The sequence below is a fragment of the Sprattus sprattus genome (genome assembly GCF_963457725.1).
Source record: "Sprattus sprattus genome assembly, chromosome: 3".
NCBI lineage: Eukaryota > Metazoa > Chordata > Actinopteri > Clupeiformes > Clupeidae > Sprattus > Sprattus sprattus.
The window spans coordinates 1991663-2015910 of NC_137922.1; the positions used below are offsets into that span (position 1 = coordinate 1991663).

A 24248-nucleotide genomic window follows, 5' to 3' on the forward strand; every position below is an offset into this window, starting at 1 on the left:
GCATAGTACCAAACAGAGACGTTGCAATCCGTTACAGGACATACAAGGTCCTGTAAAAAAAGGAGGGAGGGAGAAAAAGAGAAAGCAAGAGATCAGTGGGTATTAAGCCTTGACTTCCTTCTTCATTTTGAAATGAAGACATCGTTTTTGTTTTACATTAAAATGAATTGAAGCAGGCACAAATTAGCATTATTATTATATAATATACATATTATATTTAACAATTTAATCAAATATTCACACCATTTGTGTAGACCCCATGATCCCATTAAAGACCTCTTTTGATAGGAAGATAAGAATTGAATGATAGAATGTACAAATGGCTCCTTTTTGATCCATGTAGAAAGACAGCGTTCTGAATTTACAATTCTTCTTCTACATTGTCTTTTATTTATTTATTGTGTAGGTGTGATGTTCAATAATCAATTATGCATGAAATGTTTTCAATGTTTGCTCTCAATCTGATAGATATTTGCCACATTTCTATCTGGAGCAAGTATTTGTAGCCTTCGATCCCCTGAAGATGAAAACATGAGTGACCCCAAATTAATTCTCCTACCAGACACCCACCTGATGTTGTATTCATCTGTAGCCTGCGCCAATTCCTGAAGCCATTCAATTTCCTTAAGATTTTTTTCTTCCTGTTCTCAGAATAATTTTGCATAAGTCAAAGCAAAGTATGCCAGACCCTCAGCCTTTGTCTAAAAAGCCACATATTGCGAATTTAAAATTCCTTATAGGCACGGCCCACTTTTAATTCAGCTCCTCATTTAAACAGCTCTTTCAGTGTAGTACACAAAAGTCATATTATAATGCACTCATTTGCATCTATTTTTGCTTATTCACATCTTCAGGGATTCCTGAGTATAAATAAAGAAGGCACAGCACTCTGTCTGTCATACTCTGAGTTTGTCACGGTGATGACGACAGTTTTCCACTAAGCTATCAGAGACTGGAGGTGGCTCAGGTGCAGGGCATGATAACTAGAAGTTCAATTGGCTTTATATCAATCTAAAAACACAATCATTTAACATAAAAAAACTAGGCAAAAACAAAACAAAATACCTAAATAGGGATAAATGCTAAAAGTAGGCAAAGCAAGTCCAGTCCATATCCCAAAAAATCTGAATCCGTCTATTAACCAGGAAACAAAACGGGAAGGGAAAATCCAAAAGAGGTTACCGTTACCTAGCAGAGCATGTCTGGGAATTCCCTGCCCCTTCACTGCATTCCATTTGCTCAGTTAGTCTGGCCAACTACTCATTAGCGATCCACTTCACTCACGTAATTGGACACGCCTTTAATTAATCAGACCAACAATACTATACAACGATACAACGATCGGTAATAAAGCAAACACATATTTTTTCTGTATGAATTGTTCCAGGGCAAGTTTCTGTTCTGTTTTCAAAGAAAACTTGCCTTATCGAAGTTTTGCGGTGCTTTGGCGGCCACCATGTCCAATGTTTAAAAACTCTCCGTGCAGTAGATTTTGTAACGTGGCCGTGGTAAGTTTAAATCCGCCAATGGCGCGCCAGGTAGCCAAAAGCCAGTTTGTGATTGGCTCCAAGGATTCTGGAAATCTTGAAATGAACAGCTATCCGAAGTTGGCCAGACCCACTGCAGAGGCAAAATCAATTTGGCCGGAAGAAGTGGGGCGGGACTTCCCAGACTATAGCAGAGCAGTACCAGGCAAACAATTCAAACAATCCAGAGGTCAAAAGGAGGACTACAGTTTGAGATACACAGAGGATTCACACAGACTTAGCAAGGACATAGACAGACAAATAACAAGCAAACAAGACACATAACAGAGACAATGAGGTACAGTTCAGTTAGGCAAGGGCGTCAGTTTGTTTTTAGAAGTGGTGGGGACAATAACCATAAGCTTGAGTGTGGTTTGAAAAGTGCTGGGTACCCTTATGTAAGCTATTCATCCATTCAACGTTGCATTACAATATGCTCTACAGTGTATTGTCAGGTGTTGAAAATCCTATTCAAACAATAAAAAATAGATAATCTCGATGTTGACAACAGCACCAGCTTGCTTATTTTACCAGATAATAACGGTCTCAATTTAAGACATACCGTTAGCTAGGCTAGCTGTAGGGAACGTTACCTCATCTGTGAATAAGAGTAATTTTCACCAGTTGCACAGTAGCATTTACCACTGAGACAATTTTGGGCGAAGTTGGCATTGTAGCCTACCTTACCTTATTCAGTGTCAAGACCAACGCTAGTCAAACTAGTGAATGATTAGACAAAACAACATTTTATCTAATCTTAATTTTATTTTACAAAATATTGAACAGGGTCACAACAAAGGAGGACCAAATGACAAAGTGCACTCACATTCACAAACATTAAATAGCATTAAATTAGTATTACATCATCATTCTTTACGGATTCATAATAATGGATTCATAATTGCAAAGTGACATGTTATAGAAAAGCACCAACAGTTACAGTCACACACTGTAAACTGTCTTTTCTAGGTTTCATTATTAAAATGTGTTTGAAAAAAAGAGACAGAAACTTCACAGGTCTGTGCAAAATACAAAAATATTTTACTATTCCAAAAAAAACTCAAAAAATGTGTAATGGGATGAAAAACGGGATTCCATATTGAAGAAATCCCATCCAAATTAATGGGAAGGTTTCTGAGTAACTTCCAGTGACAGATATGTGCAAGTGTTTTAAAGTGTCTTAAATTCAGAATAAGATGAAAAAAATCTCCATAATTTGGGTCCTTCATATCCAAACTGGCGTTTGCTTTAGGTCCAAATGTCAACTTCTCAATGCTTTAGGCTTCCAAAGTCGGCAGGGGCGTACGATGCCTTCAAGTTTCAAGTTTTCATGATCCTACTATTGGGGGTGGGCAACAGAAACCAGCTGCAGACAGAGAGAGAGAGAGAGAGGGAGAGAGAAAGAGAGAGAGAGAGAAGAAGCTCTTTGGAGATAAAAATAGCAGATAATATTCACTTATATATATATTAAGTTAAAATCTTTATATTCTGTAAAAAAAAAAAAGGATATCAGGGAGCAGGCATCGTGCTCAGCAGCTGGTCCACGCGCTGCTCCAGGCAGCTGAAGAGCACATCTGAGAGGTCCTGTGGTCGGCTGTACACGCTCAGGTCCAGGGAGAAGATGTCCACCAGGAAGACCAGCACGTCAGCCTGGGATCAAATCAGTGGAATGAAGAAAACACATTTAATCAAACACACTCCAGAGAAATACATATCCAGGAGGTGGTCTTAGGTGGTCTAAAGAGGCTAATTACCCGCAGCAGCTCCCAGCATCTCACCGCCTGGTGAGGCTAAACCTCAGAGGGCAGGAAGGAATGGACCACTGTCACCAGATGATCCAGGAACCCACCCTGTGCCCGCTACAGGAGAGAGGACAGAGAGTGGTGTTAATTAGGCAGAGCTGCTTGGTAAATATATGGGTAACGAACTCTAATATTAAAAGAACGTACAGGGACCAGACAGGGACGAGCCCCTTCAAGCTTTCCGAAGAACACCATTTCAAAGACCACGTCCAACAAGTTGACACTGTGAATCTATAAACAAAATAAATCAATTAATAAATACCACAAGACATCAGCTTAGGCGTGACCATTATGAGCCGATGAGTACAGCAACCTGACATACCCCAACCTCCAGCAGCTCCGTCTCAATGGTGTGAGACTGGAGGAAGGCCAGCAGCCGGTCAAACTTCTGCTGGAACACAGCAGCATCCTGGAAGAAAGAGGAGAGAAGAGAGGACATCTGTTCAGTGAACCCTGGTCTTGCCTGGTATACACTTCTGGTATACACTTCTGGTGTGCTTCCAGTCCCCAATTTGAATGACTTCAGTCTTGAATGGCAAAGAACATCTGGTCCCGTGAGACTAAATACACCCTAATAATGCTACCTTTCCGTTTAGAGTGGCCAGGTTGCGCAAGATCATCTTCCCGGCGACGCTGATGAAATTGGCACTCTGTTCCTTGGTGAGCAAAACCTGATCAAAGCAGAAAATTGATTTTTGATGAACATATCAATCTCCCTCTCAGGTCATCACTTTGATTATCAGGATTTTAGACACTCACAGCAAACGCTTCTCTCAGGCCATGAAGTCTCAGAGCAAAGTCCTCCAGACCCGTGGACAGGAAGAGGTGGCTGTAAAAACAGAATGTCTTCTGTCACATTGATGCTAGTGTCAAATTTCACCTTGTGGTTCAGATTTGTCACTAATAGATGGAACACCTTAATGTTCTCATTCTGTTAAAACATACAACCTCATTTGTGGCCTCTGCCCTGTTAACCCAAATTCACAAACACCAGACTTACTAGAGGTAGGGAACCTGCGTGGCTTCAGGCAGAAGGTTACTGTCTCCTGATCCCTGCCAAAGCAAACATCCACAAACACATCAGAATAACAGGATGGAATCACTGGCAGTAATAGTTTAGCACGGGCAAACTCTGCAGGATGAAGTCATGGAGAAGGACAACAGTGAGGTTCAAGAGGTCCATATTACCTGAGCAGAGCTCGGAGCGGCAGCAGAGGAGGCAGCATCAGGACCAGCAGCATCAGGACCTGGGAAAGCATCAGGACCAGCAGCATCAGGACCAGGGGCATCAAACCCAGCAGCACCAGGACCAGGAGCAAATTCCAGTCTGGGAACAACAGGCCCAGCAGCACCAGGACCAGCAGCACCAGGACCAGGAGCATCAGGAGAGAAGCCAGGCTGAGGAAAAGGGAAGGTAGGAGCTGGGACCCTGACAGTGTGAGTCCTCTCCGTGGTCGACACCGTTCCATCTGCAGCGATGGTCATTCCCTTGAAGGTCGTGGACGTATCGACCATCTATGAAAGCGGTTCATGATAAAATATGAGGAAATGTTATTAACATTTGCAATATGAGCTTGATAAAGAAGCTGATTTAGTAAATAGTTCATGTGACCGTAAAAAACGTACCACGACTCCAGCCATCTCCAAATAAAACGTGGCTTCCGTCTCCTTGTGAGATGACACATGGATGATCTCACCACAGTTACGCTAGATAGAGAAAACAACACAATATGTTGGTCAACTGAATTACAGTCAGCATGCTCACTCATAAATGATGTGTGAAAGAAAGGAGAAGATCCAAAATCACGGAAACACCTCTCCAGCTAAAATAAGTTTCCATACCTCAATGTAAGTGACGCACTTCACCGAAGCGTACTGCAAACGGCCTCCCTAGAAAAAAGGCAAATCTGTTAACTATTCAGGAATCAGAGACATGAATGACAGATTTTTAAAACCGGGTCTTTGCTAATTAGAATACCTCTGGGGTCTCGATTTGGAAAATGTTGGTCAGGACAAACCACTGCCTCTTCAGGGAATCATCCAGCCTCTCTGTGCAAGACATCTTCACCTCCACCCACTTCAAAAACAAACATACCAGTGATTAGATTAACAAAAGCAGACAGGCTTGTTAAAAAGCCACACAGATGGTAAACCCTGGTCTAAAATGGTGCCAAAATGTCTTCCTTGCTCGCTTGCTTGCTCACCCTCGGACCGCAGGAGAACCACTCAGCGTGCTCGAACCCCACCGTCTGCCGTGTGTTCTGGACTTCCTGAGTCTGCAATTCCACAACACAACATTCAGACATGTATAAGATGGCAGATCTTAAAAACATCTTTTCATTGAAAAGGCTGAAAGCAGAGGTGAGTGAAAGTCACCAATAGCACAGGAGAGACCCATACTGATGACTTTAAAATGCCCTAAATACCCCAAACAGCAGCTCTGGTCCATGCTCAGCATCCAGAAGGCCCTGCAGCACAGAGGTCAATTATAGGCACATACATTGCATACTCTCTGAGTCTGTATTCAAACAATGGTGCAATGTCCTAACAAACAACTACATCCCAACTAGTTATGAGAGCTCACCATGTGGGATGCCATCCTCATCGCAAGGAAGAACACTGAAAGAAAATAATAAAACCTTTAGTTAAGACTCAAATTGCATAGACAGATGAACACACGCCCACCTTCATAATCGTATAGAACAATGCCTAATACCCTGAATGGGCATTTTAAGCAGCTGCCACGGAAATGTCAGGAAGCTACGCTCATTACCGTCAGTCCAACCCGCTTGAGTATCGGCCTCCGCAGATTCCCACGTCGCCTGAGTCCCGGCCTCGCTGGTTTCCCAGTAAGCCTGAGTTCCAGCCTCGACCGTTTCCCACTCCGCTTGGGTCCCGGCCTCAGCCGTCTCCCAAACGGACTGAGTCTCAGCCTCGGCTGTCACACAAACCGACTGGGTTCCCTGCTCTGCCGTTTCCCATCCAGCCTGGCTCCCAACCTCCACGGTCTCCCACTCCGTCTGAGTCCCGATCTCCGCCGTTTCTTTCCGCCACCTATAAAAGAAAACCGCTGTCCCCATCGCTGATACAGCGAGGCTAGCTGCACAAATAAATGGTGGAACGTCAAACCTGAAGGGGTTAGTACGAATCTCCATTTCCAATACAAGAATGGCGGTTATACGAAAGAAATACTTAAAAATGAAGAAGTTACAGGAAGAAGTTCTCTCGCTAGCTTTTTTTTAACTAACTGACTGACCCAAATTAATATCAAAATATTTATTTAGCAATGCTAGCTAGTATTAGCAAAGTAGTTTTTACTAGCCCAAACAAAATATCTCAATAATCTTAAGTAGCGTTGTCAACCCAACAATAAACCAATGTAACGTTGAAAATAAAACTGTTAAATATCCAGCTGGTAGAACCGATTAAAATATTGAATTGGAGCTTGTGGAGTAAAATCGCAATCGCCTGCTTGCTGTGGTGTTCAAAAAGAACTAACCCAGATGTGTTCTAGTTCATGAAATTAAAGTTCCATAGAATGTTAAACATTCGATTTACCACCTAGTTACTGTCTCCCGGTATTGACGTCACATTTTCATTACATGCAAGGTCGTGCCTGGAAGTTTTAACGATGCCTAAAAAAAATGTCTTATCAACAGTATTACAAAAAGACGTGAACTGATTCAATATTTACCCTACTTGACTGTTAGTCCACCTATCCAGGCAGCTACTTTTGTTTTAGCTTCACCATGATGCCTAGAAAGTGTAAGATAAGTGGACAGAAACTACTGGCATCCGAATACATGGGTTTCTCGGCTACGTCATCACTGGTTGCGTGCGCAATCTCGCGGCAGAAAGAAGCAAGATAACGTTAAAGTGGATGAGAAAGCTGTGGAGGAAGGCAACATGACAGGGAGTTGTTGTGTGGTGAACTGCTCTAACAGAGTTGGTAAGATGTTCAGTATACCTAGGAGGAAGCATCCGTTTGCTAGGAAAAATAAAATATCAAATAAAATCAAATATACAAAAAGGCTCAACAATGTACAAGGTTACGTTTGGGAATATGTTGAGGGTGTGTGCAAGCATTCATGGCAACAGAATAGGGAACGGTAGGCTAAATAAGTAATAAACAATACATTTAAACTGGGCTTTCTGTATTCATTTGTATTAGGGTAGATGGCTTTCTGCCGCGGATTTGCGCGCGCAGCCTTCAACGTTTGTATACAAGAAACCCATGTATTTTTTTGGGGGGGGGGGGGGGGGGTTGTTGAGTCGTCCTATAGCCTAATTTTGGTTGAGATAAATGAAAAATCAAGTTTCAACATGCATTTGGATACAAGCACGGATTAGCCTATCATAAACAGGTGATTTCATGCCAGGCATGGTCAGGCTGGGTTTTGACGATCAGTAGAGCCTTGGCTCTGCGTAGTGATGTCAATTGACCCTTCTGCGACCACTCCCCAAAACGGTAACTGATCAATCATAGCATAGCAACGGTTACTAAGCTCGGGACCTCAGTCAAGCGAGCCATTTTGATTAATGGAAGTCAATGAGAGAGACGTCTGCTCGAGAAGAGAGAGCTTGCTGTGGTGTTCAAAAAGAACTGACCCAGATGTGTTCTAGTTCATGAAATTAAAGTTCCATAATGTTAAACATTCGATTTACCACCTAGTTACTGTCTCCTGGTATTGACGTCACATTTTCATTACAGGCAAGGTCGTGCCTGGAAGTTTTAACGATGCCTAAAAAAATGTGTTTTATCAACAGTATTACAAAAAGACGTGAACTGATTCAATATTTACCCAACTTGACTGTTAGTCCACCTATCCAGGCAGCTACTTTTGTTTTAGCTTCACCATGATGCCTAGAAAGTGTAAGATAAGTGGACAGAAACTACTTGCATCCGAATTTATGCAACAGGTAAAATTTTCTTTTTAAGATTATTGAACAGTAGAATAGGTTGTTTTTGTAGTTGTGGTCATGTTCAGTTGTTTTTTTTTGGGGGGGGGGGGGTTGTTGTTGAGTCGTCCTATAATTTTGGTTGAGATAAATGAAAAATCAAGTTTCAACATGCATTTGGAGCAAGTGCGTCAGTTTGTTTTTAGAAGTGGTGGGGACAATAACCATAAGCTTGAGTGTGGTTTGAAAAGTGCTGGGTACCCTTATGTAAGCTATTCATCCATTCAACGTTGCATTACAATATGCTCTAGAGTGTATTGTCAGGTGTTGAAAATCCCATTCAAACAATAAAAAATAGATAATCTCGATGTTGACAACAGCACCAGCTTGCTTATTTTACCAGAATGGTCTCAATTTAAGACATACCGTTAGCTAGGCTAGCTGTAGGGAACGTTACCTCATAGGTGAATAGCAAGCTAACATTTGGCAAGGTCAACGCCACACCTTACCTTATCACTATCACCAGTCGGTGGTTTTCCAAATTAAATGTAGGCTAGAGTAATTGACATTTAATAACACCTAAAACAAAATTAGACTGACGGAAGAGATTGACAGAGGCAGTGACGAGCTGTGCCTCATCCGTGTTGAAGGCTAGGGCTGACTGCACACGTCACTACGGTTGCGTGCCCTGGCGGGGCGTGTTGCGTGTATGTATGCAAATCCAAATTTAAGAATCCTCTACCTCAATCGGCGCAGCTGAGAACACTTCGGCTGTGTAACAACCAATTTCCAGGTGTTCATTAATAAGGTGGAGACATTTTCTTACGTTGAACTTCTAAAGTCCGTAAAACACATTTAAAGGTATAGTTCGGTTTTTAAGACATGAATCTGTATGGCTTCCCAGTCACCAGTGTCATGCAATCATGCATCACTTAAAGGCTGATTTATGCTCGGGGACGTAAGCGTAAGCGCAAGCGCAAGAGGCCGCGCAAGCCCCACAGGGAACTCTTCTTGGTGATTCTCTACCTTGAGACGCAAAGGAGAAGTAGCTGAAGTTACTGTGCCAGGATGAGGATGGCCATCTAAAGGCCTATTGCACTGGGGCAGGAGGAACCAGAATAGCAGAAGAAAAGGCTGATGGAACTGGTGGAACTTAACTCTAAATGGTTTTAGCCAGGGTGCGATTTGCCGGGGGGGATGGGGGGGATTTACGCCCCCTCTGGTTTTTACATCCCCACCTCAGCTGGATGAATTTCATACATGGGGGGGATAACCCTCAATTATTAAAAAAACAATGAAAAAACAGACAGGTTGTGACAGCGTTTTCGTACACTTGCTTACATCGCTGGCACTAACGTTCACCTTACCCGAACTGTCGGCATTCTCAGAATTCGCTGGCTTTGCTAATTTAGCGAATTCTGTCCAAAACAGTTGCGTTTCAGTTTCGGTTTCAGTATTTCAACGTGAATGAGAGGGAGCACAAGAACTGAGCGTCTAGCAGCGATTATCATATCATGATAGACATATATGATTTTAATGCTGACATGTCAGATAAATCTTTATTCGCAAAACATCTGCAGCAGTTCTGTACTGAAACTAACTTAATTATATCAAGTAAAGTTTTTTTGCCTGATACAAGTTTTACCTATGTAAGTGAAGCTTGGCACACAACTTCCTGGCTAGACCATATTGTGACAACAGCCGATGCTCATGACTCACTGGAAAGTATAGAGATATGTTATGGACTGGCCACCACTGATCACATACCAGTTGCTATGCTGCTAAATGTTGAGAGTGTACCCCTGCTGGCCAACAATGGTAATGCTGCTCCCTCAAGAAAACTGGACTGGTCAAAATTGACCAAAGAGGATATGCACAGATATTCTTTATTAACTGATAGCTTACTCAGTGATGTTGAATTGCCTAGGGATGCCCTTATGTGCACGGATATGAGCTGCAAGGATACACATCATACTGAAAAGCTCTGTGCCATGTATGATGATATTGTCAAATGTCTTTATACTTCCAGTGAACCTTTTATTAATTACAAGAGGAAGGTCCCTAACATACGACCTGGCTGGAATGAGTTTGTGTCTGAGCAACATGCTGCTGCTAGAGAGGCCTTTAGACTCTGGTCAGAGGCAGGCAGACCCAGACAGGGAGTGTTGCTTGAAAACAAAAAACTCACAAATGCTAGTTTTAAATATGCACTTCGTTTTGTTAAGAAAAATGAAAACACAATGAGAGCAGACTCACTGGCCAGAAAGATGCAGAATAACAATCTTACTGACTTCTGGAAGGAGATCAAGATCATAAATAATAACAGAACTCCCCTTTAAAAGTATATGAATACTTCCTAATCAACGGAGACTCAGTCAAGTGAATATGGAATGTCAAGATTCAGGTTTTAATCTTACAATGATGATCATCAAAGGAGAGAGAGCAAGACAAGGCTGCACTAAAGATTTAGTTTCACCAAGGCTGATTTCACTAACTAACACAAGAGAAGTCTCCTGTATTTAACCTACACAACATGTTGGAGTGGGTGGTTACTAGAATGCTAATATTTGCCTAAGAGACAGACGGGCCAGGAACTCTATATTTAAATGAGGAGTTCCTGGCCGGAAGTGTTATCTCTTCTCACAGTGATCAGGGCATCTAGCAGCTGTGACCATTTGGGTTTTAACAGAATACACAGGAAGCTATATAATTAACATTGTTATAGCTTTGACTGTGGATTACATTTGAATAAATGATGTTCTATTTCTCCGATACTATCAGTCCCCTTTTTTAAGACTTATTGTCTTAAACATAAAAATTCAGGAGTACATAGTTGCTTAAATGTATTAGTCTTTGTCTCTCTCTCTCTCTTAAAGATGTGACATGTTCTCACAAGATGAGCCGAAACCTTTTTCATCAGGACCCTAATCCCTTTGGCCAATTTTGGGAAAGATCTCTGATGTTAAGGGGAAATTGCTCACCGACGCTACCACAAAATAGCCGCCCTGTTTCAGTTGTGAGAACCAAACCAAATGTACGCAGCAAATATACATACATGCACATGGTACCCATTCAGAAAACATGAATTTACAAAACAACCGCAACTACTCATGATGACTTTGAGAAAAAAAACTTAAAACACAACAACAACAAACATAAACTAGACTGGTTACATAATTGATTTGTCAAGTGTTTCAGAAACATATTCGAGCCTTGCTTGTTGCGCTGGAGGCTTAGGTTGACTCGTTGTGTGGTGACAGATCATAGGAGCTCAATAACAGCAGAAATACATGAGGCCAAAAATTACCATTTGCATGATGGCAATCGCACCTAGAGACAGTCATTTTTAACGCTATATTTTTAGAGTATCCTAAGTGAGGGTTGATGGACGGTAATATGGGTTGCTGGGAGGCAAGTTACGACACGACAGACAACATTATTACATACATCAACAAACTTCTGACGAATTTTTTTTCTTTCTGGATACCAAGTGTAACATAAGCATATAACAGAAAATATAAAACAACATGCAGCTGGCAGTCTTTTCTGAGTTGTTGGTGATCGTGGTTCTCTGTTTTTGCCACAATGGTTTGAGTCTTGTATGATAGTCCGTGTGTGTGTGTGTTTGTGTGTATTCTTATGCTAAAAGGTTAGGGTAGACTTCCTAAACCTCTTGGGGGGTGGGGGGTTATTCTGCCCGTCACAAGATCTGCTTAGAGAAAACTCCTCTTGTGTCCAGACATCCAGACTCGAGAAATCCTCTTCATTGAAATGTTAATATCCAGACTTGTTGGGAAGAGGGTGACACATATTCCAGAAATTGCCGACTTCCAGTAGAGTTGGATTGGTTTGATGGTAATTGAATTTTCGCTGCTTTGTGCTTCAGACGGTTGTGCTGCTCCTCCCCTTTTCGATACCGCGGCGACTTCTATTAGGTTTGTCCAGGTGTGAGGTCCAGTGGACCGTCAGCTGTTCTAATTGGAAAGAGATCTTAACAAACAATTAATCTTATGCAAAAGTTAGATGTGCCTAGCGGTGTGGCCCATTTCCTGAGGACAGGAAGCAAAATGTTCCGGTTGCATAATCAACATACCAGATCCTGTGAAGGGAGCTGAAAGCAATTCAAATAGTTTACCCTGAAAAGAATTTAGTGAGAAGTCATGTTAATTCATTCATACGGCCGGCCGGCACACAGACAGTCAGACACACACACACACAGACACATTCATTTGCTTATTCCAGAGACATGTTCACGCCTAGGGAAAAAGGAAAGAAGTGTTAGAGTTACATTTAAAAGTTAGTTACATGGTCTCATAAGATTCCGTTATTCATCCAGACTGCAATGGCCCGTGAATGCAAAACCATTTAAGGCATCTAATTAATTTAGTGTTCTTGGCATCTTTTTGATGCAGTCAGACATTCAGCAGCTTAAACCTGTTTAGATAAAATAAATTCTGCAGTTATCATCTTATTTATGATATGTATTTAGTAGTAGGATAGGTCTTATGTAAATCTTGCACCTGATTACATTTTTTTTTTTTACAGAGAGTGCAGTTAGTGGGAAAACAAATGGGTGAATATGATCAAGCCAGTGAATCAAACATGTCCTATTGGTCAGTGAAGTCAGACTTTGCCAACTTTCTGAGAAGACTTAAAATCTCAGAGGTTGTGTCAGAGTCCATGCTTGTCTGCTGAGAGGGCACAGGTTTATCTGTATATCTCTGTCTATTTCTACAAGTCCTAGACCAATGGCCTATCATCCCACATTTGTAACAAGGTGTATGTGGGGGTATATTCTGCCTTCTTTGCTGGTAGCTATTGTGAGAGGATACGTCCTGCACTGCTGCTATATGTTGTGTTGGCTCTTGACTCTTTTTCAGTGTATGTGGAGTTTGTGTTAGCTGTGGCAGTGTGTCAGAGAGTGTGATAATCTCTGCCTGATGGGCCATTAGGGCTTCAGGACCTGAGGTGTGAGTTGCATGGCATGTGTAAAGACTGTCTGTGTAGATATGGACAGGAATGACAAATTGTGAGGGAACAGCTGTAGGTACATCAATATTCATAACAGCAGACATTTTTAGAGACATTTCTTCAACCTGTGAGATGGCTTGAACCACACTGACCACTAGTACAGTCTTAAGCCTGGCATAATCTGCATTGCATGTAGGATCTTTTACATCAGTAAGTGGGACTTTTCCCAGTAAATTCCTAGCAATTTGCTGAAGTTTGTCAGTATTCTGTTTCATACTTTCTCGCAATCTAGGAAGGGCCGCTGGCTGTCCGTCTGATTCAACCAAAAAACCTTGTGAACTTTGTGTCCATCTACTCATTAGGAAACGTGAATATCGCTTTCTCTTTTTTTCAGACTTAAGGTCTAAAACCCACTCACTAGCCTTCCTGATTCCCCAAATTAGCTGGAAACCATCTTTAATCATTTCCATTTTAATTTTATCATGTTTGATATCAGTTCCCACACTAGCCATTGCAATCTGCACACTTAAAGGGAACTTATGGCTTGAATTTTGACTTTCCATCTCAACAGACTGAATCTCCACAATCTAATGTAAATAATTTACAAAATGTTTTTAGAAAAATATCTAAATTCAAAATTTTAAATAATGCTGTGTCCTGTTTTCACAACACCCGTTTCTGTTCACAACACATATAATCCCTTTGGACCTAACATCTGAGACAGACAGCAATAAATTGTAGTATGTCAACCCATCAACTCAGACAGCGGTTGACAGTGACTACCCTTGAGCGTTACCGCACCCAAAAATCTTCTGTGATACTGCACAGGCACTTGCTATCCTATTATTCCTAAGGTTAGGTAAGCAATTTAATTTACTTACCATGTGTTGTGTCAAAACCAGGCAGTTGTAGGACTCTAACAGCAGAGCTGAAATCTCAGCGAAATCCAAGAAATTAATCTAGGCCGGAACCTCCATTAAAAGTATATGAATACTTCCTAATCAACGGAGACTCAGTCAAGTGAATATGGAATGTCAAGATTCAGGTTTTAATCTTACAATGATGATCATCAAAGGAGAGAGAGCAAGACAAGGCTGCACTAAAGATTTAGTTTCACCAAGGCTGATTTCACTAACTAACACAAGAGAAGTCTCCTGTATTTAACCTACACAACATGTTGGAGTGGGTGGTTACTAGAATGCTAATATTTGCCTAAGAGACAGACGGGCCAGGAACTCTATATTTAAATGAGGAGTTCCTGGCCGGAAGTGTTATCTCTTCTCACAGTGATCAGGGCATCTAGCAGCTGTGACCATTTGGGTTTTAACAGAATACACAGGAAGCTATATAATTAACATTGTTATAGCTTTGACTGTGGATTACATTTGAATAAATGATGTTCTATTTCTCCGATACTATCAGTCTCCCTTCTGATATCGAGGGGATTAGTTGTCCAGAGAAGATTGCTGATCTATGGCGAGAGCATTACAGTAAACTATTTAATTGTGTTAAAAGTAACACTGTTAGAATTGATAATGAATGTAAAGGTCTCTCAGCAGACATGATAGTTAGATCAGTAGATATCTATGATTCCATCCACATGCTTGACAACAACAAGGCTTGTGGTATGGATTGCATTTCTGCAGAGCATCTAAAAAATGCCAGTTATAGACTCAGTCCATTACTAGCCATGTGTCTTACTGGAATTATGGTTCATGGTGTTCTACCAAACTCTATTATGTCAGTGCTGTTAGTGCCTGTTCTTAAGGATAAGTCTGGTAAACTGAACAGCAAAGACAACTATCGACCCATTGCATTAGCCAGTATCTTGTCTAAAGTATTTGAGAGAATTCTATTAATGAAATTGGAAATGTATGTTCTGACTGCTGACAATCAGTTTGGTTTTAAAAGAAAACATGGTACTGATCTCTGTATCTATGCTCTGAAGGAGATTGTCTCTAGGTACAAAAGTCTAAATTCATCTGTATTTTTATGCTTTATTGATGCTTCCAAAGCTTTCGATAGAATTTGTCATGAAAAACTGTTTATGAAGCTGCTAGCTAGAGGTGTCCCTAAACCTCTTGTGAGGATTTTGGTGTTCTGGTATGCCAATCAAACTTTTCATGTTAAATGGGACAATGTTGTATCAGCTCCTTTCTATGTTGGCAACGGAGTTCGACAAGGAGGAATTTTATCTCCCTTTTTGTTTAATGTTTATATGGACGATTTATCAAGCCAGCTGAATAAGACAAATACAGGCTGTCTTATAGGGGAATCTATTGTCAATCATCTGATGTACGCAGATGATTTGGTCTTACTCAGCCCATACAGTGCTGGGCTGCAACAGATGCTTAGGGTGTGCTCTCAGTATGGCATAGACCATGATATTAAATATAATGCAAAGAAAAGCCACATAATGATAGTCAGAAGTAATCAGGATAGGAAATTAACCTTCCCTACCTTTTATCTATCTGGCAGTCCCCTTGGTGCCCGTGAGGAAATAAGATATCTGGGCAATGTCATTTCTGATGATTGGACTGATGACAACGATATATATCGACAGCGCTGCAAAATATATTCTCAGGCCAATATGTTATTAAGAAAGTTTTCTATGTGCTCAGATTCGGTTAAATGTTCCCTGTTTAGAACCTACATAACACCAATGTACACTGCTCATGTGTGGTCTAATTACAGGAAAAGGAGTATACAGAGACTGAAAGTAGCTTACAATGATGCTTTTAGATTGCTGCTTCATGTGCCTAGGTGGCATAGTGCTCGTCAGTTGTTTGTTTCTAAGCACGTACCAACTTGTGAGGCGCTCTTGAGAAAACTGATGTATGGTTTCATGTGTCGACTGGACAAGTCTGAGAACTGCATAGTAGAGGCTCTGGTCAACCCTCTAAAGAGCTGTTATCGCTTTACCTCAAACTTAAGACGACATTGGCACAAATGTCTTCATACTTTTTAATGCACTGTATTATGTGTGTTGTATCTTTTTGTTTTTCTTTATTTCTATTTTTATTTATTTATTATAATTGTATGTCTGTTACTTTATATGGAACTTGGTGTCTGCAATAAAGAATAATATATATATACAGCCGCGGAAAAAATTAAGAGACCACTTCAAAATTATCAGTTTCTCTGGTTTTACTATGTATTGGTATGTGTTAAAGTAAAATGTACATTTTAGTTTTATTCTATAACCTACTGGCAACATTCCTACCAAATTTCAAATAAAAATATTGTCATTTAGATAATCCGATTTCACAGTAGGTGCAAGACTCTCTGGCTTGTAGGCCTCTCCAGGTCTCCGTCTAACCATCAGACGACCATGTGTTGGGCAAAGCTGAAAATTGGACTCATCAGAGAAGACGAACTAGAAGACCCTCCAGTCCGCTTTTTTCAATACTTATGGTCTTTTACAAACCTCAGCCAGGCAAAGTACAACGTTGTCCCGGAAGAAAAACTTGCTTCCTTTTGCTCTGACAATGTTCCCCAACTCTGAGAAGTGTTTTTTCCAGCAGGGCAATGCTCCATGCCACACAGCCAGGCCAGTAAAGGTGTGGATGGAGTACCACCAGATCAGGACCCTGTCATGGCCAGCCCAATTTCGAGACCTGAATCCCATAAAAAACCTCTGAAATGTGATCAAGAGGAAGATGGATGGTCACAAGCCATGAAAAGAAGCCGAGCTGCTTGAATTCTTGCGCCAGGAGTAGCATAAAGTCACCCAACGGCAATGTGAAAGACTGGTGGAGAGCATGCCAAGAGACATGAAAGTTGTGATTTTAAATCAAGGTTATTCCACCAAATATTGATTTCTGAACTCTTCCTAAGTGTAAGCATTAGTATTGTGTAGTTTAAAAATGAATATGAGCTTGTTTTCTTTGCATTATTCGAGATCTGAAGACACTGCATCAATTTTGCTATTTTGACCAATTGTCATTTTTCTGCAAATAAATGATCTAAATGACAATATTTTTATTTGAAATTTGGTAGGAATGTTGTCAGTAGGTTATAGAATAAAACAAAAATGTACATTTTACTTTAACACATACCAATAAATAGTAAAACCAGAGAAACTGATCATTTTGAAGTGGTCTCTTAATTTTTTCCGCGGCTGTATATATATATATATATATATATATATGATCCATGTATATGAAGAGAATTAGGCCTATGTATTGCTTGTTTTTTTTTTCATGATAAAAAAAAAAAAAAAACATCCCCCCCTCTGGTTTTTGGACAAATCGCACCCTGGTTTTAGCTATCTGCCACAGGAATTGGTCATGGCAGTATAACCTGCTGATTTGTCAGGGCTTGACCATGTGTGTCCACAGTTGAGCCAAAACTGTTCAAAACAGCCATTATCCGTATAAACTCTCTGACTGAGAGCTTTACAGAATTGGTATTTGAACCAGAGTCTGTGGAGTGGTTATGATAATTTCCACTTAGGTACCAGAGACTGGAGGTGACTCAAGTACAGAGCATGATAACTAGAAGTTCCATTGGTTTTATTTCAAAGTAAAAAAAAAAAATGAAATCTCCAACAGAGCCAGATTCAGGAATACAAAAATCCATCTGTGAAACACCGTTAACAAGCAGAGTAGTACCAGGCAAACAACCCAGCGGTCAAAAAGAGGCTTAGAGCTTGAGAAACACAGAGGAATCACAAAGACTTAGCAAGGACATAACAAATAAGAGAAATAACAAGCAAACAAGGCACACGACAGAGACGATGAGGTACAGGCGAGCTAGGACTGGGTCAACATATCAGGGGAGGCTAACCTTTGGCAAGAGCAACAAAGAGTCTTTGGCGGCTTCTGGTGGTCAAAAGTAGTCCAACCCTTGACACTGTCTTGTTTTTTGCATTTTGCCTCATCACGTCCACTGAATTGCGTAGTGTAGGTAGCCTGACTAGTTTGTGAAGGTCTGTGTGTGTGTGTGTGTGTGTTTGTGTGTGTGTGTGTGTGTGTGCGCGAGCACGTGTTTGTGTGTGTGTGTGTGTGTGTGTGTGTGTGCGTGTGTGTGTGTGTGTGCGTGTGTGTGTGTGTGCGTGTGTGTGTGTGTGTGTGTGTGTCTGTGTGTGTGTGCATCTAGCATGACTTATCTCACTTTATTGTAGTTGGTTAGTCAGCTGTTTATTTTGTTAATGTTGTTGTTGTTTTTGCTTTGCTGTGTGTTGTGTATGGAAGGTTTCTTGGGGACGATTCTCATTAAAACATGGCGGATGTTTGAGGATGGGGAGGAAGCATGCTTCAGTTTCCACAGGGCCACTCATTAGCTACCCTCGCCGAATATGGCTCTAAGCTTATCTACGGGCGCTCTGATGAAATGTTATACAATGTGTGGGGGTGAAGGTGTGCGGAGGTGGCTCAGGAACAGAAAAAGTAGTCCACGTTGGGATTACCCTCTGATTAGTGATTTGTTTATAACTGAAAAATACAAATGTGACAGTGTTATTTTTATAATGAAGTGAGACTGGCTGTAATTGCTGCTGACCCCACTTCTGTAATAACAATCTAGTCCCTCCGGTTTCAGGGTTTAAAAGACAACATGAAGCGGAACTCACTTGGTCTAAATAAAACATGCCATTGAAATGCCATGGTGCTAAAAATACATCTGAATTCGGCAAAATGTGGTTATTTATAGGTAACCGATCTCTGACAGTTCAAGGACTAGATGGCTTTTGGAAACCAACAAATGTGTCCGCATCCATGTCCTGTGTTGAACCTCTCTGCTACATGTTTGGTGCCACCTGATGTCTTTTAAATGCTTGTCAGGGTCTTGTGAAAAGCAGGCTAAAGGTTTGCCAAGCACTGCACAGAAGATGGTACAGCTGAAGAATGCCCTTGTCCAGGGTAGAGGCACTGAGATTGCCATTGTTTTCTTTAAGTCCTTCCGAGCAACGTATTCCCAATGTGTCACAGGGTTATAAAAGGGCCTTTGTAAACCCCGTGGAGTCAGACTTGTTTTGTCTTGTGCTGTGTTCTCTAGACGCTGCATCTGTGCCATTCTCAGTACAGCTCACACAGACAGACAGCCGTTTGTCATTAAAGGATTAGAAAGGGAATATTGCGGCTCTGCCACACATCACATAGCACAAGTCATGTAGTCCTGGAGTCACTTAACAGTCCCTCTTCTCACCTCTTAGTGCCTATATATATATGTTGTTTAGTTATGTTATATAAAATACTAAATTAATTTTAGAGTGACAGTAGGCACTGACCAAAGAGCAAGGAAATTCACATAATTCACTCAAATGATCTAATCGCCATGACAATACGAGACCTAATTTGTTTTCAGTCAAACACTGCTTATTATCTTTGTTCTGCCGTTTTGAAACATTATGCTGACTTGCTCCCCATTTCATGTACAAATGTAAAACCTCTTTAAAGATTGGTGCGACTTCATAATTTAATTTACTACAAAATGACAAGACCTTTTCTTAACCAGGTTCAAGGTTTAGAAGATGAAAGTCGTTTTTTATTTTCAAAAACAGCTGCTGGGGGCAACAGGAAAGTCTCAGTTATGGCATTGTGAAATGAGTATTCAGACAGCCGAGGTTCACTTACAGTCTGTCAGGGCTGAGGGGAGGACAGCAGGACAAAAGAGGAGGGAATGCTTTGAAGATGCCGACCGTGTTCTCTCCATACCGTATATCTGGGCTTTGCGCATTTTTCCAAAATATTTGCAGGTTGTTGTTTACAATAATTGCAGTCATTGTTTGCTAATGGTATGTGATCAAGTAAATTGAGTTTTTAGTCATTTTGCAGTGCTACACCGCCCAGGGGTATTCTCTAAAACATTTATGAAGATGAGTGTAATTAATTTCAATGACCCATACCATTGCTGTGGATGAAGTCATATTCCCATAATGCTGTGCTGTGCAGCGCTGTGAAATGAAATGTCATATCTTTAAATGAGAATGTATAAATGCATGTACAATCTATCCCTTGAAATGTTGAACTACACAATTGAACTCTCAACTCAGCAGCCTCGGTATGTTATTAAAAGGTGTTCGGCACTCTGTTTTGCACAGACCATTTAGCATGTAGGTTTTAATTAAATCAATTCTCTAGATGACACACAATACACAGATGCTCCACAGCTTATTGTTTGCCACTAATTGTAATCACATAGTGATTGGAAAATGGTTTGGGTTCAGATAAACCCTACTTTTTATGCTGTGTCACTCTCAAACCACCTGCCTGGTTTTACTTCTGTTTGAGAGCAGAGCAAAGTGCTCCCTGCACGCTGTTGATTTAGCTGCTGTTTCTTTCTTTCAAAACGTCTGACAGATATTCAGGGGCTTCAGACTGTATCTTAGTGATTAGATGTTGGTTATTCATTTCTGTTAAATTGCTTCACACTCTCTTTAGTGTATGGGCATGCCTCACAGCAGCCTTGCTGAAAGACAGTCATCTCCCAAAGCCAACCACTGACAACAAACCCTAAGCTCCAGGTATTCATAATGTGAAGAAAGCTGTGAAACCAGAGAAATTGGAAACAAGCTTGTAACTTGTAATCCCCCTCCCTTCACACATAATAGAGTGAGAGAGAGAGAGAGAGAGAGAAGAGAGAAGAGGCCCATGGCTGGACAGGGGCCCCAGAGCAGGGACCTGTCTGTTAGTGAGATTCAGTGATGACCACAAGGTCCGTCCCTCCTGTCTCTTATCACTCCACAGCCATTCTGTACCTCGGTACCCCTAAAGGAGCCTGTAACCCTACACCGACACCATAAACTCTTGGGTCAGTTACTATTCAGAGGGGATGCTGGCACATGTTGTACTGTGGTCTTGGCAAACATGTTTTATATATATATTTATATATATATACATATACAGTATGTATATATATATATTCAATTTCTGCTTTCTCAAGATGCCTGCTTCCTTTCAGTGAATTATCAGGATCTGTATGTAACTTCATTGATAATGTCGATATCAGAATCATTAAAAAATGACAGTGTCAGATTTGCTGGTAGTCAGAAATGTGAGCATGGCTCTGTGTTCATTACAGCTGGTTATATTGGTGTATAGCTGTACAGGAAACTGTAACGTTCTCCCGTACAGTTTAACAGTTTGGGTCATAACCTTCTCCTCCCCTACACAGTTAGTCATTGCTGAGCTGATACCTGTGTGAGGCTGCGCTCCTTGGAGAGCTGGAGAAGGCACCTCTTCCCTTCCATCAGCACTCCCATACCCTCCCACTGCCTCTAGGCTTTCAGTAGCGCTCATGACAACGAGCGAGGCTCACTGTGCAGAGAGAGAGAGAGAGGATTCAGCCCAACCATCAGTCTCCATTGTCTCTCGAACAACAAAGGAGCCCTTGAGTCAAGACATGAGAGTAGCTGTCAGGGGCGGTTAAGTCGCGGGGAAGAGGGAGGGAAGCATCACCTCGGGACATTTTCGAGGGTGTTCTTCTGCTAAAAGGACATACACTGTACACCTCACCCAACACCTGAGTTTCAAAGACTCTTCAATTTAATAGACAGTACAGTCCTGACTCAGAGTGCACATGTGTTGGTAGAGCAGTGTGGTTGTCCATTGCCTGCACTGGGTCGTCACCCCCAAAAATAAAAGGGCAAATGAAATGCAAAGGCATTCAGACAGACACAAAGCCAATCTTGCTGATATGGATCCACAGGCCAGCGCTGTGCCAGCTTTGCTTTTGTCCGTGAGTCTGAATGATGAACAGCTTTGAAGTATAGAGGCAGCTGAGCTCCTCTCCAGGGGGAGGAGAGTGATAAGTATGTCAGGGATGCTGGAGGAGCCGTGGGCACCTCCGATAAGCGTGTCCCAAAATCCTGCCCCTTGAGAGCATCCTGCAATTTGAATTTTAAAAAACCATCTAGTTTAGAGGCACTGCTGTCTTCATCCAACTTTACAAATGTCCCCTTAAAACCCCAAACCTCAAAAAGTGTAAACAGATAATATTATTAGAGGTGAAAATCCTTTTAGGATGCTGGGGAGTGAAATGCTGCTTCAGTTGCCAGAGACTGGAACCAGAGTAACCTGTTTGGAGTGAAACTGGAGCCTGTCGAATGTGACCTGTCTCCCATTAGAGTGACAACAAAAGTACTCATGCATCTAATCACAGGTGGGTTAAGTTTCAACACTGCAGAGCTAGGGAACAATAGGGAGCCCATCGGTATGCACGGCTCTGGAGAGAGACCCAGTGGCGGTGGACTGAGCAGGGTCCTGTTCTGCATGGTCCCTGGCACTTAGAGTATTAATGAAACGCATGAGTCTTTTGCCCTGAAACTGCTTTTTATCGGAAACTCGAAAAATCATCAGCAGGAGGGAGGGCATCAAGAAACAGCCTCACAACGGTGACAGCTTCATCAAGGTCAAATTGTTTGTTTTGGCAGGCCTGTCACCTGGAGTGTAAATCATTTAATCAGATGGGATTTGGCTCGCAGCAGATAATTGTGAGCGAACACACAGGGAAATGCACCCGGCAAGTCTTGGAGTCTGTGGAGTCTGAGATAAGCAGCATGAGAACTGAACACTGACCGTGGTGGGAAGCAAAGACATAAAATGGCCGTCACATGCTGTCAGAGTCCTGTCAGTCAGGTACAGCGTATTCTATGGAAACCCAGTGGGTTCTCCAGCCTTGCACCCACTATTAGCATATTAATAAATTTGATTTCTGCGGCACATCTCATTCTTCTCTGTGATTCACATGGCTAAGACAGGCCTTCCCGCTATGCTGAGGGAATTCAATACAAAGATGACAGCAGGGGAAGCAGGGAGACAAAGAAACACCCACAGCCCCAGCGATTGGGATAGCACTTGAAGGACATGGTGAATTCTAACTGCCCGTTCAGCTGACCCAATGGAAACTCCTACACACTCTTTAAGAAATCTAGCCACTTGTTACAATGCTCTAAGTTGCAAGTTGACTGGTGATTTTGATTTTCTTTTCAGGTGATTTATTTTTAGAAATCCTCCATATGAGCTCATGAAGCTTTTTTGATCTGAATGGTTCTTCATGTGAAGCTCGTTTAGCAATGGCTGTAAGCAGTTTCACACTTTATCTCATTGTGCAATGTGTCTGTTTTTTTTTACAGGAGACGAAAGAGCTGGTGGCCATTAAGAAGTTCAAGGACAGTGAAGGTAAGAGGCTCTGGACTTTAACGATTTGGATTGGAGCTCTGTGGCACTGAGCTCATTTACTGGCTTCTGAAAGCTTGTGAAATGTCTCTTAGCCCAATAAGGTTCTGGATTCATATTCTCAGTGTATTTATTATCTACTCCTTTGTTCATGGTGTTGGAATGTTTTACTTTGAATTATTCTAATTTTATAGGAACTATTGGAAACGGTTCTGCACAAATCTTACAGCAGAGCATCTGATTTTGTTTATAAGCTGATTTTTTCCATTTATACACATTCAAATGCAGGTTCAGTGCTTTCACCTGCATTTGATTACTCAGTAGCAAACATTGTACAGGCCTGTGTTCTTACAAGACTTCTTAGAGTTTAATTTTTTTTCAACTGTCCACAGAAATCTGAAGATAGTGATTTCACTGTTCAGAGATGTTGTTTACTGTATTAGGTACCATAGCTCTGAGTTGGCATGCTTTCATAATCTGCAATAGTATTCTATTAGCAGTTTTAACATGTTGTTATATAAATGTCAAACCTAATGGAATGGAATGACTTGGGACTACACAGATAGCCAGGTGTACATGTAGTACAATACTAAATGAATAGGCTACTAGCTGGCCAGCTGTGGCGTTGGCATATTCTTGGCAATTTGTCTCCCTCCTTAAACCCACCCATGACTTGACAAACATGTTTTTTTCCATTAAGTATTTCTATCTTTACCTGTACATTGGCCACCATCTGCACAGGGAGCTATATTTAGAATGTGTCAAACACATGAAAAAGTCATGGTTTCCACTAACACTCAACCTACATTCTCCTATGGTTAATCCCACACATACTGTAGTATGCATCTGGCTCTACATGGCAGTAGTGAACTTGCCTTAGAATATGATCACAGAGAGAACCATATCTGTAGCCATTCAGAAAGTAACTCTAC

The 24248-nt window shown here is 41.4% G+C and overlaps 1 protein-coding gene across 1 annotated transcript in view; it reads left to right on the plus strand.

Annotated features, from left to right (window-relative positions):
* The window catches only part of cdkl5 (cyclin dependent kinase like 5), a gene marked incomplete at its 3' end in the record, with an annotated part of 47360 nt that overhangs the window by 7605 nt on the left and 15507 nt on the right, over positions 1 to 24248 (plus strand). Inside the window, exon 3 of the mRNA XM_080834380.1 lies at positions 23274 to 23319. Within this exon, the coding sequence (XP_080690506.1) occupies positions 23274 to 23319 (46 nt within the window). The remainder of the gene's footprint in view (positions 1 to 23273; positions 23320 to 24248) is intronic.